This window comes from Hemitrygon akajei, chromosome 29, assembly GCF_048418815.1.
Source record: "Hemitrygon akajei chromosome 29, sHemAka1.3, whole genome shotgun sequence".
Taxonomy (NCBI): Eukaryota; Metazoa; Chordata; class Chondrichthyes; order Myliobatiformes; family Dasyatidae; genus Hemitrygon; species Hemitrygon akajei.
Genome location: NC_133152.1, coordinates 24596423 through 24615907, shown reverse-complemented (window position 1 = coordinate 24615907; position 19485 = coordinate 24596423). Strand labels below are relative to the sequence as shown.

The window sequence follows — 19485 nt, the reverse complement described above, 5'->3', positions numbered from 1 at the left end:
CAATCATCTCCTGCCGTGTGGGAACTCGCTTCGAGGCCTATTTCCAACTTGTGATCTGTTCGAGTCGCAAACAGTTCATGGGAATGGAGCCCTGCCTTAACCTGGGGGTGACCGACACACATTTTCTTAACTTTTACGAAAGAACACACACCAGATAAATAACTTCTAAATGTGCAAATATACTTTCGTGGAAAGAATGCAATGATCCTCCCTCAGACTGAGAGTGTTCAGAGTCACTAAATCCCAGACAACCTCAAAAAGCTCTCCCTTTTATCAGAATCAGAATCAGGTTTAATATCACCACGTGTTGTGAAATTAGTTAACTGTACAAGAGCAGTATAATGCAATATAAAATAATAGGGGAAAAAACTGTGAATTACAGTAATAATAGCTAAATTAAACAAGTAGTGCAAAATAGAAATTTAAAAAAAATAGTGAGGCAGTGTTCATGGGTTCAGTGTCCATTCAGAAATCAGATGGCAGAGGGGAAGAAGCTGTTCCTGAATTGCTGAGTATGTGCCTTCAGCTCCTGAAACTCCTCCCTGATGGCAGCAATGAGAACAAGGCATGACCTGGGTGATGGGGGTCCTTAATGACGTTGCCTTTTTGAGGCTAGTACCCATGATGAAGCTCAGTTTACCACTCTCTGCAGCTTATTTTGATCCTGTGCAGTAGCCCCCCACCACACGCCCCCATACCAGACGGTGACACAGCCAGTTACAAAGCTTTCCACGGTACAACTGGAGAAATTTGTGGGTGTCTTTGGTGACATACCAAACGTCCTCAAACTCCTAATGCAATATAGCCACTGTTGTGCCTTCTTCGTAGCTACATCGATATGTCAGAATACCTTCAAGGAAAGTTCTGCTATGTACTGAACAGAGGCAGAAAAGGCTGCGAGCACTCCACAGATCAAGCAGGATCAGAGGAACAAGAAAAAGAGTTGACGTTTCAGAAACACAAAGGATTCTGCAGATGCCGGAAATCCAGACAGACACGCACAAAAAGCTGATCTCGGCTGAAACGTTGACTATTGTCCTCCATAGATGCTGCCTGCCCTTCAGAGTTCCTCCAGCATCTTGTGTGCTGACATTTCAGAACTGGCCAAGTGAACAAGCTAGCGTTCCTTACCTTTGAAGAGGCGAGGGTGGAAAGAACAGGGGGAATGTCTGTGACAGGGCATGAATCTGTGTTGTCAAGGTAACAATTCAAAAGCCTACAGTTTGAGAAAGAAGAAAAGGAACATAATGAAACAGATAAAATAAGATCTAGAGAGGGAAGAAGAGCGAGTAAATTTAACTGGAAGTACAGAGTCCTAGGATCTGCCGTATGCCCAGTGGGAAAACAAAAGTGCTCTTTCTCAAACTAAAGTTAGTCTTGGCTAAGACAGTATGACAAGGGGATGGACAATTCCAAGAATAGGTGACTGGAAGCTCCGACCACCTGATCTGCATTTGGTTTCTCCTTTGGCCTGGATATCCCGCATCTGAAGCTCTTTACCTTCATGTAGGAACTTGGACTCAGTCCAAAAACCTACAGCCTGGTTCCCAGCTGGCTGATGTCCTGCAGTCCCACCGCACTTCTAACTACTGACTCGCAGTCAGAGTCTTGCTGTTGTTTCTGGCTACAGGGAGGTGTCACCAGGCAGGCTTCAGAGAGCTTCCGTAATTTCCTGCAAACCGTCTCAGCCAATCGCCCCTCCCGGCGGGTCCGGTTGGAACGAGGGGCTGTGCAGCATCCAGGCAGAAAGTTCGGGGCAAAATTGTGTGGCTTAGTTTACCCAATGGTTGACCAATAATGGGTTAAAGACCCCCCCCCCCCCTTGCAGCCCTCATTGAAGGCATCCAAACCCGGTATCCCAGGGAATCTGACTCATCAAGAAAAGTGAGAGTTTTCTTTCATTTGCCCATCTAATTCCCTGGGGGTTCGTCAAAATGTCACACAGAGCTTCTCACTCCACAATTCCCTTCCCAGCAGAATCAGAATCCGAATTACTATCACTCACAAACAGTATGTTGTGAACAACAACACACACAAAATGCTGGTGGAACACAGCAGGCCAGGCAGCATCTATAGGGAGAAGCGCTGTCGACGTTTCGGGCCGAGACCCTTCGTCAGGACTATCCGAAAGGAAAGATAGTAAGAGATTTGAAAGTAGTGGGGGGAGGGGGAAATGCGAAATGATAGGAGAAGACCGGAGGGGGTGGGATGAAGCTAAGAACTGGAAAGGTGATTGGCGAAAGTGATACAGAGCTGGAGAAGGGAAAGGGTCATGGGACGGGAGGCCTCAGGAGAAGGGGGGGGGGGGGGAGCACCAGAGGAAGTTGGAGAACAGGCAAGCAACTAACTATGTCAGGGATGGGGTAAGAAGGGGAGGAGGGGCATTAACAGAAGTTAGAGAAGCCAATGTTCATGCCATCAGGTTGGAGGCTACCCAGCCCGTATATAAGGTGTTGTTCCTCCAACCTGAGTTTGGATTCATTTTGACAGTAGAGGAGGCCATGGATAGACATATCAGAATGGCAATGGGACGTGGAATTAAAATGTGTGGCCACTGGGAGATCCTGCTTTTTCTGGCGGACCGAGCGTAGGTGTTCAGCGAAATGGTCCCCCAGTCTGCGTCGGGTCTCACCAATATATAAAAGGCCACACCGGGAGCACCCAGACGCAGAATACCACACCAGCCGACTCACAGGTGAAGTGTCACCTCACCTGGAAGGACTGTCTGGGGCCCTGAATGGTGGTGAGGGAGGAAGTGTAATGGCAGGTGTAGCACTTCTTCCGTTTACAAGGATAAGTGCCAGGAGGGAGATCGGTGGGAAGGGATGGGGGGGACGAGTGGACAAGGGAGTCACGTAGGGAGCGATCCCTGTGAAAAGCAGAAAGAGGGGAGGGATAGATATGCTTGGTACTGGGATCCTGTTGGAGGTGGCGGAAGTTATGGAGAATTATATGTTGGACCTGGAGGCTGGTGGGGTGGTAGGTAAGGACAAAGGGAACCCTATCCCAAGTGGGGTGGCGGGTGGATGGGGTGAGGGCAGATGTGCGGGAAATGGGAGAGATGAGTTTGAGAGCAGAGTTGATGGTGGACGAAGGGAAGCCCCTTTGTTTAAAAAAGGAAGACATCTCCTTCGTCCTGGAATGAAAAGCCTCATCCTGAGAGCAGATGCGGCGGAGATGGAGGAATTGTGAGAAGGGGATAGCCTTTTTGCAAGAGACAGGGTGGGAAGAGGAATAGTCCAGGTAGCTGTGAGAGTCTGTAGGCATAGTAGATATCAGTAGATAGGCCGTCTCCAGAGATGGAGACAGAAAGATCAAGAAAGGGGAGGGAGGTGTCGGAAATGGACCAGGTAAATTTGAGGGCAGGGTGAAAGTTGGAGGCAAAGTTAATGAAGTCGATGAGCTCAGCATGCGTGCAGGAGGCAGCACCAATGCAGTCGTCGATGTAGCAAAGGAAAAGAGGGGGATGGATACCGGTATAGCCTTGGAACACGGACAGTTCCACAAAGCCAACAAAAAGGCAGGCATAACTGGGACCCATACAGGTGCCCATGGCTACACCCTTGGTTTGGAGGAAGTGGGAGGAGCCAAAGGAAAAATTATTGAGAGTGTTGTGTATGTTGTGAAATTTGTTTTGTACAAGACATTGACAAATTACTAAACATTGCAAAGGACATAGACTAATTACTAAACATTGCAATAAAAAAATAATAAATAGTGTGAAAGAAGACTAGTGAGGGAGTGTTCATGGTTCATGCACTGCTCAGGAATTTGATTCCGGAAGGGAAGAAGCTGTTGCTAAAATGTTGAGTGTGAGTGTTCAGGTTCTTGTACCTCCTCCCTGATGGTGGTATTGAGAAGAGGGCAATAAGTGGCAACTTTCAGTCAACAATGAACCTATCAGCAGTCATTGGGATGTGGGATGAACCCAGAGCACCTCAAGCATGTGTGTGTATTACAGGGAGAAGTTACAAGCTCCCCTCTCGTCAGAGGTCAGGATCGAACCTGGGTCTATGGAACAATGAGACATCAGTCCTCCCTGCCGCGTCACCGTTCAGGAAGAGCAAGTCTCCTGTCAGTCACACTGACACGTTCAGCACCGGCTGTGACCCTCAGCCATGGCAGACGCAGGGTGGGGCAGTCTGCCTCGCCCCGTCCGTACGCTGCTTTCATCTCCATCCCCGCTCAGAACACACCATCTCCTTCCCTGCACTACACACTGCATCCCTCGCTCTCTGCCACTCATCCTGCAGCCTCAGGAGGAGAGTAACCAATGGAAGGTCCATCTTGTGCCTCACTGGGAGGGAAGACACCCAGCAGCGGAGGTACTGAAGGCGAGTACGAGGGGTAGGGAAGCTTTTGACTACTGCCTTTCTGCAGCTCGACACCGACTGCACCATTGGTGCCATTCTAATCATTTCCAGATGAGGTTGCCAATTACGAGTTTCTTAAGGGCAGCTCAGGGCTGAAAGTCATTGAGGCTGAGGGGCAAAAAACTCTGCAATCTGCAAAGCAGCAGAAGGGGGCCAGAGTGAGCACGGCCATACACTCAGTGGCCACTTCCATAGATACACCTGCACACCTGCTCGTTAACACAAATATCTATTCAGCCAATCATGTGGCGGCAACTCAATGCATACAGAAAGGTCAAGAGGTTCAGATGTTGCTCAGGCCGAACATCAGAATGGGGAAGGAATGTGGTCTCAGGGACTTTGTCTGTGGAATGATTGTTGGTGCCAGATGGGGTGGTTTGAGTATCTCAGAAACTGCTGATTTCTCGGGATTTTTCACACACAACAGTTGTTAGAGTTTACAGAGAGTGTTGTGAAAAACAAAACAAAACATCCAGTGAGCATCAGTTCTGTGGGTGAAAACGCCTTGGTCAGAGGTGAACGGCCAGAGTGGTTCAAGCTGACAAGAAGGTGGCAGTAACTCATATAACCATGTGTTACAACAGTGGTTTGCAGGAGAGCATCTCTGAACTCGTAACATATCAAACCTTAAAGTACAACAGCAGAGAACCATAAACACACACTCAGTGGCCATTTTATTAGGTACAGGAGGTACCCGAGTGTTTGTAGGTGGGCAGGAAGCAGTCTGTGCCCCGGGTCAGCTGGGACACACTCAGGACATTCGCTGTCTGATGTTGCCGTGGTAACACAGTGCACATTGAATTCCGCTTGTTTACTGAACAGGCAGGGCTATTTGCCACAGGATTCATGCAACTCTCCAGCAAGCTGTTCTCCTGTTGGTCAGAAGTGCGGTGCTGACCCTTAACCCTACCGCAGTGGCAAGGGGACCAACTCCTCTCACCCCCTCTCAGGGTAACTCTCCTCTCCGGCGCCTGCCACCTGCCCACCACAAAAGGAGGCCGACTGCAAGCCCTCTGTGCCTGCAGTGCATGGCTGGGTTTCCTCTGAAACCTCCGTCCCTGGTTACGAAGGAACGACAGGGTTCCTTTCAGAGCTGCATTATTTATTTAAGCTTAAAAGTGTACGGTGTAAGTATGGTTTCCCCCAATCAATATTGACAAGTAAAAGCAAGCTGCTTATAAATGTGCTTATTCTTGTTTGGTCAAGCCTGCCTTTTCTCCCTAAGCATCCAGTTAGAGTGGGGGAAGAAAATTACACACTACTTTACAAAAACCATATTACATTACATGTACACGGTACCACAACAGTATAATTTTCTAGACGTCGTAATTGCTTTGACACATTGCTATACCTCTTGCTAACTACTAGGGATCATCACGTCAGCAATTGTGGACAATAGCAGACAGGTTCGTACCAGACCTTTTGCAGATCTCATTACCTTGACCATCGCGGTGTAATTAATTTGAATTTCTTTTCACAATAAAATGCAACATGATCTTGTAAAACGCAGTTATTATCATACCATTTCATTTCATAATCTGTTCATTAACATCAAAACATGAAACCATTTCATACACTTCATATCCAAATAGAAAGCTGCTTGCTTTATACCCACCGAAGTTCCTCTTTGACACGATGACTTCTCCATTGACAACATGCCTGCCACGCAACAAACTTGATTTTGCAAACACAGCTAAATCCTTTCACATGGCGAAACATCATTAACTTCCATTCATTGCCATGGGAATCACTTACCCGACTGCTTTAATCCCTTAATTTCATCGCCCCTCTGCATTTCCCCAAATTTCTCCTTTCACTGTTTTATCTCTGCAGTAAATGGACCCGCTTCAAATTCTGTTTCAATTCTGTCTACAGCTTAGTGATGATAATGAGGCCAGTGAATTGTTGCTTTATACAGCATAGTACGTAAAGGTGAAACGTTGCTTTAAAAAAAAGCTGAAATTGCAACCAAAACTGTGATAGAATGGAGGAAAATCTTGACTATTGTAGAAATAACGTGCGTAACAATGAGTCAGTTATACAGAGACTCAATGTAATTTCTCTTGGGTGCAAAGCAGTACCCATGAATGACACCAGCAGGTTTTTTTGCCTCAGTTATCTAGTGGCTCGAGACAATTCACTGACAACTGGGAACAACAATCGTACCTCAAAGTTAATTTATTATCAAAGTACATATATGTAAAAATCCAAGATGGCGGCACGACGCAGCTTGCAGTGGCCACTCCGGAGCTGATTATCTGTTATTTGTGAAGTGGGGTGCCGTGCGCAATCATAATCGATTGAAAATGGACGTGGGAACACGGAGGAACATCTGGAAATCTCCATGAAGACCTTCTTCGTTGCTGCTGCTGCTGTGAGGTCCAGGACTCTGGTGGGAAAAACAGGCCCCCAGTCCTCGGGGTCACGTTGCCGATGGCCGTTGGCAGGGGCGTCTTAATATGCTCGGCAGAGGATGGTGCTCAGAGAAGCTGTGCCGGAGGGGATGGTCGTTGACTCGGAGGTTCGACGGACTCGGAGTCCGCTGCGGTCAGGTCGCTTTCGGTGTGTGCTGTGTCTGCGAGGCTGGGTTCGACGGAGCTTTCGTTGTGTGCTGCGTCTGCGAGGCTGAGTCGGGCTGCACCGTGGAAGTCCATAGCGGGGGTATTCCCTTCTGCCGCCGGCGTGGGATGGCGAGTCTGTCGGGACCCTGGGGACTTGTGGAAACTGTGTGGTGATTTCTTTTGAACTCATAGTCCTTTAACATCTTTGGACTATTTTTACTGTACCCATGGTCTGTTTTTTTTTTTATCAATTATGCTATTGTTTGCACTGTTGTAACTATATGTTGTAGCTATGTGGTTTTGTGCAGGTCTTGTAGCTTTAGTTTTTGGTCTTGTTTGTCTGGTGGGATTGGAGCTCCTTTCCGGGGAACGCACTAAGACGGTAGCGCGATATTAATACGCAGCAGCCTCTCCGGACTCTGGATTGGGGATTGCCAAACGTTATGTGGATTTTCTGGTGTAGTCTGTTTTGTCATGTGCTTTTGTGATATCATTCTGGAGGAACGTTGTCTCATTTTTTAACTGCATTGCATTTGTGGTTTCTAAATGACAATAAACTGAATCTGAATCTGATATGTCACCATATAAACCCTGAAATTCATTTTCCTGCACAGTTTAAGTACAAGAAACACAACAGAATCAGTGAAAGGCCGCACCAAACAGGCAAACAGCCGATGTGCAAAAGACAACAAGCAGATACAAGAAGAAAAAAAGAAATAATCATAACAAATAAGCAATAAATATCTAGAACATGAGATGAAGAGGCCTTGAAGGAGAGTCCATAGGTAGTGGGAACTGTTCAGTGATGGGGCAAGTAAACATGGGTGAAGTTGCCCCCTTTGGTTCAGGAGCCTGATGGTTGAGGGGTAATAACTGTTCCTGAACCTGGTGGTGTGAGTCCTGAGGCTCCTGTACCTTTTTCTTTATGGCGAGTAGAGAGCGAATGCCCTGGATGATGGAGGTCCTTGATGATGGACACTGCTTTCCTGCGACAGCGTTCTGTGTTGATGTGCTCAACGGTGGGGAGGGCTTTACCCGTGATGGACTGGGCCATATCCACTAATTTTGTAGGCTTTTCTGTTCAAGCACATTGGTGTTTCCACACCAAGCAACCGGTCGATACACTCTCCACTTGACATCAATAGAGGTTTGTCAAAGCTTTAGAAGTCACGCGGAATCTTTGCAAACTCCTAAGGAAGTTGAGGCGCTGTCGTGCTTTCTTCGTAATGGCACTTACATGCTGGGCCTTGGCGAGGTCCTCTGAAATGATAACAGAGAGGAATTTAAAATTGCTGACCCTCTCCAGCTCTGATCCCTCGATGAGGATTGGCTCACGGACCTCTGGTTTCCTTCTCCTGAAGTCAATTATCAGCTCCTTGGTCTTGCTGACATGGAGTGAAAGGTTGTTGTTGTGACACCACTCAGCCAGACTTTCAATCTCCTTCCTATAAACTGATTCATCATCACCTTCGAGTCGGCCTGTGGCAGTGGTGTCATCGGCAAACCTGAACATGGCATTGGAGCTGTGCTTGGCCACACAGTCATAAGTGTAAAGTGAGTTGAACAGGCGATTAAGCACACAGCTTTGTGGTGCACCTGTGCTGATGGAGATCGTGGAGGAGATATTGTTGCCAATCCGAACTGACTGGGGTCTGCAAGTGAGGAAATCGAGGATGCAGTTGCACAAGGAGGTATTGAGGCCAAGGTCTTGAAGCCTATTGGTTAGTTTTGAGGGGAGGATAGTAGTGAATGCCAGACTGTAGTCAATGAAGAGCATCCTGATGTATGCACCCTTGTTGTCCAGATGTTGCAGGGTTGAGTCACGAGCCAATGAGATGGCACCTGCTGTGGACCTGTTGTGACGGTAGGTAAATTGGAGTGGATCCAAGTCACTTCTCAGGCAGGAGTTGATACGTTTCATCACCAACCTCTCTAAACACTTCATGACAGTTGATATAGGTGCTACCAGACGATAGTCAGTGAGACAGGTTGCCGCGCTTTTGTTAGGCACCAGTTATTAAAGCCTGCTTGGAACAAGTAGGTACCGCAGACTGCCGAAGCGAGAGATTATAGATCTCAGTAACCACTCCAGCTAGTTGTTCAGCACAGGTCTTTAGTATTCAGCCAGGTACCCACCTGGGCTGGATGCTTCCTGTGGGTTCACCCTCCTGAAGGATGCTCTCACGTCAGCCCCAGAGACTGAGATCACAGGGTCACTGGGGGCTGTGGGAGTTCGTGAAAGTGCCCATATAGATTAGGTTCAGTTGCTCAGACAGGTTAACATTATTATTGTAAATCTAAATACTGCCAGCTGACTGAATTTACAATTCTCTTAACTCTCAAGTATGCCAATAAAACTGATAACCCAATACTTGAACTTAAAGGAATCCCAAAGATTCAGCTAATGATGCTGCTTCAACCTTCTCACTTGCCAGGATCCCAGTCCCACATTCCTTTCTTTTCTTTTTCCATCTTTTTATTATCATTATTAATAACAACAAAATAAAATTGATACATAGATAATGAGATTACACGCATACATATTTCAACTAACTATAAATGATTACAAGAGCAATGATTACAGTATAAATGAGTATTCCCACATCATAAATGATACAATATACAAATAGACAAGGCAAACCTAAGTGTATCATAATATAAAATAAAAAAAAGAAAAAGAAAAAAAAGAAAAAAAATCATTATGCAAAAAACTAATCTAAAAATCTAATAACTAATAGAAGAGAAAAAAAACAAAAAAAAGAGAAAAAGAAAAAAGAAAAAGAAAAAAGGGGGAAAAAAGGGGCTGTTTATAATATCTCACAAAAATACAAAATTATCAGTGTCGTCAACTCCAATCCTCTTGACATATATGCAATCAAAACTGGAAAATCAAATAGGCCTGGAACAGGGTCCTCCCACATTCCTGTCAACCTACCAGGATCCCAGTTCCCACATTCCTGTCAACCGACCAGGATCCCAGTCTCACTTTCCTGTCAACCCACCAGGATCCCAGTCCCACAGTCCGTTCCAACCCACTGAGATACAAGCTCTCACATTCCCTTCCAACTCACCGGGATCCCAGTTCCCATATTCCCTTCCAGCTCATCGGGATTCAGGTACCCACATTCCTGCCTACTCACTGTGATTGCAGTCCCATATTCCTTTTTAACTGACCACGATTTTAGGTTTCACATTCCCTTGCAACTCACAGGGACACCAATTCGCACTGTCCCTTCTAACTCATTGGGATGCCCTTCCCAGCTCACTGAATTAAATGCACTTTGGGGTATTAATCCTAATAAAACTGAAAATCTGTCAGGTCAACAATCAGCAAAGTTCTAGCATGCCTGATTATCACATAAATCCCAGCTCAATAACATTTTACTTTCTCGTTCGTGTTATATAGCCATCTGGGGACAGGTTTGTGGTATCTGAGAAATGTCAGCTTTCTTACCGCCTGGAAGTTCTGAAGTTCCAGCAGAGTTCTTTTGTCCACGGTAACTGTCCCCTTCAGTTTGCAATGAAAAGCTTCCTCTACTCTTCTGTATGGATGGACGTCGTGAAACGAGAGAGAAGTTGGTGCCTGCACTTCAGGCAGAACAGCTGCCCGTCTCTCTGTTTCTTCTGAGAAAGGCAAGGAAAAATTCTCAAGTTTATAGGATTACTTCAAAAGAAAAGGATCAAACCATGTTAAACAGCTTCCTGATGTGATCCAATACTCCACTTGAAGCAATGGGATGCCTCCTGACCATTCCTGTGACATCTGCTGGTTTAACACTTTGCTCATGTGGAAAGATCACAACAGAAATTTAGCAATGCAACCAGCTGAAAACGCACAGGGCCAGCATGGCCACATCATAAAATGGTAGGATTAAGTTCTGAACTTGCACATTGAGATTGGCATTATTCAGGAGGTGACCAATGTGGGCATTCCAGAAATCTTACCAATGCTGAGGCATCCCTTCCCCACTTCATTTCTTACAGATCAATCAGATAGCATTGTTACGTCTTCCCTCATGTTCTTAAAGAATGTGTTTTTTAAAAATAACGTTGACTTGTTTCAGAAGATAGCTACAAGATAAGGAGCCAGTCATTTAAAACGGAGATATGAAGAAATCTCTTCTCACAAAGGGTGGTAACCTCCGGAATTTCCTGTCCTGGTGGGTGGAAGCTGGAATATCAGTGTTTAGTGACAAGTAATTGATAGGTTGAGAAGTAGAGGTGCAGATGAGGAGTTGAGGCCACTATGGATCAACTATCATTATTTTGAACAGCATGGCAGTAGGCCTGTAGCCTGTAGTCCTACCCATTTACTGATTACTGTAGTCATCAAGTTCTACAACATGGACGCAGACCATTCAGCCCAACTAGTCCATGCTGACAATCCTGGTTAGTTCTCTTTGCCTGTGTTTGGCCCGTATCTTCCTATATCTTTCCAATCAATGTACCTGTCCAACTGTCTTCGAAAAGTTGCCACTGTACCCGCCTCAAACACCTCCTCAGCAGCTCATCAGGATTCCGGTTCCCGCATTCCCACCAACTCACCGGGATCCCAGTCCCCACATTTCCGCCAACTCACCAGGATCCCGGTTCCCACATTCCCGCCAACTCACTGTGATCTCAGTTCCCACATTCCCTCCAACTCACAGGGATCCCAGTTCCCACATTCCTGTCAGCTCATCGGGATTCCAGTTCCCACATTCCTGCCAACTCTCCGGGATCCCGGTTCCCACTTCCCCACCATGACACATACAGTACCATCTACCCTTTGTGTAATAAAGTTGCCTCTCAGGTTCCTATTAAATCGTTCCCCTCTCACCTTAAAGCCATGCCTTCAGTTTCTTCAATCCCCAACTCTGGGAAAAGAATTGGGTGCATTCTCCTTATCGATGCCCGTCATGATATAATGTCACTTCTAAGTCTGCTACACTTCAAGGAATACAGTCCTAGCACAACCGTCTTCACTGTTCACTCTACCACCTATTTTAGAGTTAACTGCAAACTTATTAACCGTTCTTATCCAAATGGTTGATCTAGATGACAAACAGTAATGAGCCCAGCACCAACCACTGAGACATGCCACTAGTCATGGGACTCCTGCTTCCATTCCCTTGAGTTCTTGTACACTACTTGTTCAGTTGTGAGGACAAGGAATTCAGACACACATCTATCATGGCTTCCTCTTGATGGTATGTGTTTCTTCCTCTCGTTATCCTTGCAATGCCTCAGTAAGAACTTGAAGAGGCGGTTGAGCCGGCAGCTTAAAATCAAAGATCACCCTTGAGTGTCCATTACAGTGGCCAGCTTATAAACCTGCCCCTTGTTGTAGAACAGCAGGACCTGGGCGCAGACCCACGCGAGCCTGTGAGCCAGGTTTTGATTGCAGCTACGAGGGTGCCAAGAATGAAGCCTGTGGCTTCCTTTCGGATGGGGAGAGTGAGTCACTTCAATTGGCAGCACACAGTAGAAAACACAATATGCTCCAACTTGTCATTATATAGATTCCTTTCATAACTGGAATGGAAAATATACTCAAGTCTCTTTATCTAATATACAGGTGATGTCATAATTACCCAACGACTTCTCCAGCTCATTCCATGTGGTCTGAGGAAATTATTCCTAAGTCTGAGCAACCCACACAGAATGTTGGAGGTACTCAGCTGGCCAGGCAGCATCAATGGAGGGGAGTAAACCATCAAATGTTTCAGGACGAGATCCCTGCATGTTACTGCTTTACCTTATTCTAGCTGAACGCATTGTGGAACGAATTAATCAAGGTAAGCTTTTCACAGCATCTTGGTATGTGTGACAATAATTAACCAAAACCAATACCAGTCTTCCCTGCCAGCGTTAACCTGTTATTTTCGAGTCATAGAGAAGTTTGGCCCACCTAGTCAATGTTGAAACCATTTACCCTGCTGGTCCCATCGGCCTGCACTGGGACCACAGTCCTCCACAGGCAACATCTATGGAAAAAAGTACAGCCGACATTTCGGGCCGAGAACCTTTGACAGGTTCTTAACCCCATCCTGTGTGGGTCAAAGCAGGGGTCGAAAACGCACTGACATATTGAACCTTCACCCCACCTGCAGCCTGGAATTCAGTTCAAACAGCAAAACGTCGCAGATTCCTGAAATCTGAAGTAAAGATGGGAAGTACAGGATAGCCTCACTATAGGAAGGATGTGGAAGCATTGGAAAGGGTACAGAGGAGATTTACCAGGATGCTGCCTGGTTTAGAGAGTATGCATTATGATCAGAGATTAAGGGAGCTAGGGCTTTACTCTCTGAAGAGAAGGAGGATGAGAGAAGACGTGATAGAGGTGTACAAGATATTAAGAGGAATAGATCGAGTGGACAGCCAGCGCCTCTTCCCCAGAGCACCACTGCTCAGTACAAGAGGACATGGCTTTAAGGTAAGGGGTGGGAAGTTCAAGGGGGATATTAGAGGAAGGTTTTTTACTCAGAGAGTGGTTGGTGCATGGAATGCACTGCCTGAGTCAGTGGTGGAGGCAGATACACTAGTAAAATTTAAGAGACTACTAGACCGGTATATGGAGGAATTTAAGGTGGAGGGTTATATGGGAGGCAGGGTTTAAGGGTCGGCACAACATTGTGGGCCGAAGGGCCTGTACTGTGCTGTATTGTTCTATGTTCTATAAATATTCAGCAGGTCGGGTCACGGTGGTGGAGGGAGAGAAGGTTTCAGGTCGATGGTTCTAATGACAGGCCACCCATTGTCGAATTTACGCACAGTTTATGTACTTTGTGCAGTCCGTACCTAAAAGCCCATGAGACAGCCAAAGCAGGTTTTTTGTACCTATACTTGTGCACAATCAGCGTAGACTTGAACCCTGTTTCTTCTCTCCACAGATGCTGCCTGACCTGCTGAGTGTTTCTAAGCATTTCCTGTTCCAGAGCTGAATCGCCAAGCCAAATTCACTGCCCTCTCCCCCTTCACTCTATCACCGGTCACTCTGCCCCAAGCCCCTGCCTCCCCCCCCTCCCCCACATTCGCAGCTTACCTCGTACCATTGCTTTGAATTCACGCATCAGTATCTCCTGAGTGATGGCAGCCCCTGCTGGCCCGGGGGGTCCCGGTGGTCCTGGAGGTCCGGGGGGGCCGGAGAGGCTTGGCTTGGGGGGGGGGAACAAAGAGAAATGTTGTTGCAGGACGGCACTGGTTCTGGGAGCAAGAACAATGTTGGCTATATCTGTGTCTGAGGGCTTCTGACTTTATCCCTGAGCAAGAGACCCCTTGGGATCAGGTGAAAGGCTGGACTGATACCCTGGCTAATAACTGCAGAGCACGGTTAAGTTAAATGATAATGCATCTTAGCAAAAGGAACAATAGTGCGGACTATTATCTAAATGGAGAGAAGGTTCAGACATCAGAGGTACAGAGTGACTTAGGAGTCCTCGTGTAAGACTCCCAGAAGATTAATCTACAGGTTGAGTCTGTGGTAAAGAAGGCAAATGCAACGTTGCCATTTATTTCAAGGGGAATAGAATATAAAAGCAAGGAGATAATGCAGAGCCTTTATAAGACACAAGTCAGGCTGCACTTGGAGTATTGTCAACAGTTCTGGGCACCATATTGCAGAAAGGATGCGTTGTCATTGGAGAGAGTCCAGAGGAGGTTCACAAGGATGATTCCGGGAATGAAGGGGTTAACATATGAGCAGCGTTTGGCAGCCTTGGGCCTGTACTCACTGGAATTTAGAAGAACACGGGGGGATCTCATTGAAACCTACCGAATGTTGAAAGGACTGGAGAGGGTGGATGTGGAGAGGATGTTTCTTATGGTGGGGGTTGTGGTGAACTACATATACCTGTCTGGACACGCCCCCCTGCTGACTGCTCCTGTGGCTCCTCCCACTGACTGTGGCTCCTCCCACAGACCCCGGTATAAAGGTGATTGAGGCCTGAGCCCTGCCCTCAGTCTCCAGGATGTAGCATAGTGGTCAATTGCTGCTTGTTCTTTCTTCCAGTCAATAAAAGCCAATATCTCGCCTCACGTCTCAGAGAATTATTGATGGTGCATCAGGGGTATCCAGAACTAGAGGGCACAACCTCAAAATTGAGGGGTGACCCTTTAGAACAGAGGTAAGGAGAATTTTTTTTAAGCCAGAGAGTAGTAAATCTGTGGAATGCTCTGACGCCGACTGCAGTGGAGGCCAAGTCTGTGCATATATTTAAGGTGGAAGTTGATTGGTCAGGGCATCAAAGGATATGGCGAGAAGGCAGGTGTATGCAGTTGAGTGGGATCCAGGATCAGCCATGATGGAATGGTGGAGCAGACTCGATGGGCTGAATGGCCTAATTCTGCTCCTACGTCTTATGGTCTAAGTTAAATCAGGAGTGTATAAATCTGGCATCACACTCAATTCCAGTAGTTTTCCAACAGACAGATTAGGTTTAAAGAAGTCCCTATACCAATCTAAATTGACAATATTCACCTTCATATTTTCAAATTTACTGGGCCGATCTCCACAATCGTAGGAAACTATGTCTGAGAGTGGTATCTGCTAACGGAGCAGTGACCCCTTGATAGAGGCAGCGTATAAGAGATCAAATTGATCGTGGCAGGAAGCACAAGGGAGATGCTGGAAACCTGGAGCCACACACGAGATGCTGGAGGAACTCAGCAGCTCAGGCAAGTCTGACGAACAAGTCTAGGTCTGGGATTGAGCCCTCGCATCAGGACTGGAAAGAAAGAGGTGAGAAAGCCGGTATGAAAAGAGGGGGGTGGGGAGTGGAGCTAGAGCTAGTGGGTGAGAGGTGAATCCAGGTTAGGAGTGAAGGTGGGGGGGGAGGGGAGGTGATAGGCAGTTTGAGGGAGGGGGAGAGTGAGAATGATGTAAGAAGCTGGGAGGTGATAGGTGTAAATGACAAGGGGCCGAAGACGACAGAATCTGATAGAAATGGAGACTGGACCATGGAATAAATGGAAGGAAGTCGCAGGGGAACCAAAGGGAAGAATGTGTGTGTGACGGGCAGATGGACATGGGAGTGGAGGTGAAGGAGGCAGGTGAGATAAAGAAATAAAAGGGGGAAGTTGTTATTGGAAATTAGAGAAATCAATGTTCATGCCATCATGGTTAGGCACTATAAAAGTGGAAAATTAGGTGTTGCTCCTCCAATTTGAGTCTTGCCTCAACATGGCAGAAGAGGAAGCCATGGATAGACATTGAGTGAAACTAAAATGGCTGGCCATTAGGAGATCCCGCCTGGTACAACAGGAGGAGCGAAGGTGTTCAGCCTGTTGAGTATTTTGCATTGCTTCAGATTGATTGTTGCTGATAAGATTTGCCTTGGAAAGGTCATCCAGAAAGTCACGAGGCATGGGATCCATGGAAATGTCTGCATGGATTCAGAAATGGTTTGGCACAGAAGGCAGATGGTGTTGGTAGATGGAGTGCATTCTGCCTGGAGGTCGGCAGCCTGTGATGTTCTGGGACCTCCGCTCTTGGTGATTTTTATAAGCAACTTGGATGAGGTACTGGAAGCGTGGGTTAGTAGGTTTGCAAGGTTGGTGGTGTGAATAGTGTGGAAGGTTTTTGTAGGTTACAATGGGATATAAACAGGATGTGAAAATCCACAGAAAAGTACTTGATGAATTTCAATCCAGAAAAGTGATGTACTTTTGCAAGATCAAACTTGAAGATGATGCACAGGTTAATGGCAGGATTTTTAGCGGCGTGGAGAAACAGGGTGAACTCGGGGTCTAAGTCCATAGATCCTTCAAATTTGCCACTCAACTTTATCGGGGGTCGGTAAGAAGGTGGGCCCTGAGCCACGAGGTAATGTTGCAACTCTATAAAGCTCTGGTTACATGTGTGATCACCTCATTATAGGAAGGATGTGGAAGCTTTAGAGAGGGTGCAGAGAAGACCTATCAGGTTTCTGCCTGGATGAGAGAATAATGTGTCTTATGATGAAAAGTTAGGCAAGATAGGACTTTTCTCTTTAGGCTGAAGGGGCATCAGAGGCAGCTTGAGAGAGGTTTATAAGATTATGAGAGCCATTAATAAAGTAGACACCCAGAGGCTTTTCCCCAGGCCACACATTTATGGAGGAAAGCTTAGAGATGTCAGAGGTAGGATAGTTAACACAGAACTTGGCAGGTGTCTGAAATGCACTGTCAGGGATGGTGGATACAATAGGAAAATTTAAGAGATTCTTAGGAAACGGATGTAAGAAAAATGGAGGGTTATGGAACGTGTAGGAGGAAAGGGTTAGATTGATTGTGGAATGGGTTGGCACAACATCATGGGCTGAAGGGCCGAAGGGCCTGTATTGTTCTATGTTCTGTGCTGGGTTTGCTCACTTATCATTGGTTAAGGGCTTACAACTGGCCGAGGGGCAGCTGGGCTGGGTAGTGAAGATCAGTAAGGGAACGTCTTTCAAGTGTTGTGCAGCCGTTGCTGCTGTATCTTTGGGCCTTGAGTCTGGACGTGGGCAGGACTGAGTTAAGCTCTGTGATTGTGCCAACGGTCACAGTCACGGTTTGTGGCTACTTGGCTGCCCGATGAACCATATCCCAGGAATGAGTCAGGATCTGGACAGGAGGAAGAGAGCGGAAAAAAAATAAACTGGAATACCAATACTCTTTTCCGGTTGGGTCTGCATTTCTTGTTTTTCTTGGCTCCATCTCGTTGTACAAATTTAATCCAGGATGAATGTGGGTCCACCGGACGATGCTCTCGATTTTCTGGGAGCTAGGAACAAACAAACTGATTACTCCTCCAGGCATTCTTCTCTTACATTATCTCCAGATCCCCTTCACATATCAGGGGAACCAATACTGGAAAATACACACATTTGAACTTTACATGCCCACTATGCCATTTCAACCCTGCAAGACAATGTTCACAAACCTGGTGTATATCTCTGTGGGCCTTTACGTACATTTATGGTCATGAATTATCTAAGGAATTCCTTGCCTTCACACCAGGCTTCTAAAGAATGGTGAAATAGTCCGGGCCAATGCCCTCCAGAATTGGGAAGAATGGTTGGTGGTGACCTCATTGAGATTCTGAGGGGGGCTTCATCAGGAAGACCCGGAGAAGTGGTTTCTCCTCATCTGTAATTAGCCACGTGGTTTCAGAAATAAGACTCACTCATGTCAGAAGATAAAAGGAGGGTTGTGAATCTTTGGAATTTACTACTCCAGAGAATATCAAAGGATGAATCACTGAATATATTGAAGGTTGGTCCATTAGGGAGAAAAGGGATCTGGTTCTATTTTTGTTTTTAAAAAGTCTTACTGGTTTAATTTAGAACTGCCATTAAATTTCCTCACCTGCATAGTTCTAAATAGCACATTTCACAACACCAAGAGGGGAGAAACCCTCCTTACATCCACCTGACGTGAGTGAGTCTTATTTTTGAAACCACGCGGCTAATTACAGATGAGGAGAAACCACTTCTCCGGGTCTTCCTGATGAAGCCCCCCTCAGAATCTCAATGAGGTCACCACCAACCATTCTTCTCAATTCTGGAGTACGTTAAATTTAGAAACTGCTAAAACTAGTTAGTTGAAATCATGTGACTCACGATGTTACTTCAGAATAGAAATCTGCAGCTAAAGGTGAAATAAATTAACTAAATGAAATGAAATTAAGAAACTATTTTAAGGTGTGCACAAGGTGGGTGAGGAATTGCAGCTGTAGTATTTGGTGGAAGTCAACGGCAAACACGGTGACCATCTCTACAGTAAGTGACAGTTCTGAGTTGATAATCTGGAGTCTGAGCTTCACAGGGATGTAACAGGGAAGGGGAAAACCACCAGGCCCCTTTGTTCCGGGAGCTGGGTGTATTGCTTGGTTTGGATAACGCCGATCTGGTTGGTAAAAAAGGCCAGGTCGAAGAGTGAGGAGGGTACGGCAATCCAGAAGCTGGCATTGGAAACCTTGCAGTTGTCCAACAGGTAGAGAGTTCTTGCTGCCCTTGCAGACAGGAGCAATAAGCATGTAAACTGGCCACTGAGGTACAGGAGCCAATGAATTTGGGTGAGTGATAGGGAATATAGCAACAACAGAAGACAGTTTAGTTGGAGAACAGATACTTCTCCTTGTTGCCTGACTGGTGACACTTAATGACATCACCTCAGAGCTGGAGGGGATCTTCCAGCAGGAGGGGAGAGATCTGGTGGTCAAGGTCCATGAGGATGCCATTGACTTCTGTAGGATAAAGGAGCAGGTTTCGCTAAAGAAATATTGTAACTGAGGCCCAAAATAAACAGCAGAGTCTTTGAGTTATTACCTGAGTCCACCAAATTGGCAGAGTAAAAAAGACCAGAGAACGGAAAGCTTGCTGCAAAGGCCACTGTTGGAGAAACGGGTGCCAACTAACGTACTGTGGCACTGGATTGGAGGAAAAGGAATTCTTCTTTTGCGACTGGCTTCTCTTGAATTGGAACGCGACCAGCAAGTTGAATAGCCGGGACTTTAAACTGAGCACAGATAGAAACGCGATAACCTGCTAATTCCTGATGGTCCAGAATTCCCAAATTCCCAGTGCTGCGGCTCCTGCTCCCTTTAAACCCAC

At 46.3% G+C, this 19485-nt stretch overlaps 1 protein-coding gene across 2 annotated transcripts in view; it reads right to left on the bottom strand.

Annotated features, from left to right (window-relative positions):
- Window positions 1-19485, bottom strand: part of c1qtnf12 (C1q and TNF related 12) — a 78793-nt gene that overhangs the window by 25960 nt on the left and 33348 nt on the right. For both annotated transcript variants that reach the window (XM_073031917.1, XM_073031918.1), the window contains 3 exons: window positions 17538-17654; window positions 13959-14070; window positions 10389-10558 (listed from right to left, as the gene is read on the bottom strand). In XM_073031917.1, coding sequence (XP_072888018.1) covers window positions 10389-10558; window positions 13959-14070; window positions 17538-17654 — 399 coding nt within the window. The remainder of the gene's footprint in view (window positions 1-10388; window positions 10559-13958; window positions 14071-17537; window positions 17655-19485) is intronic.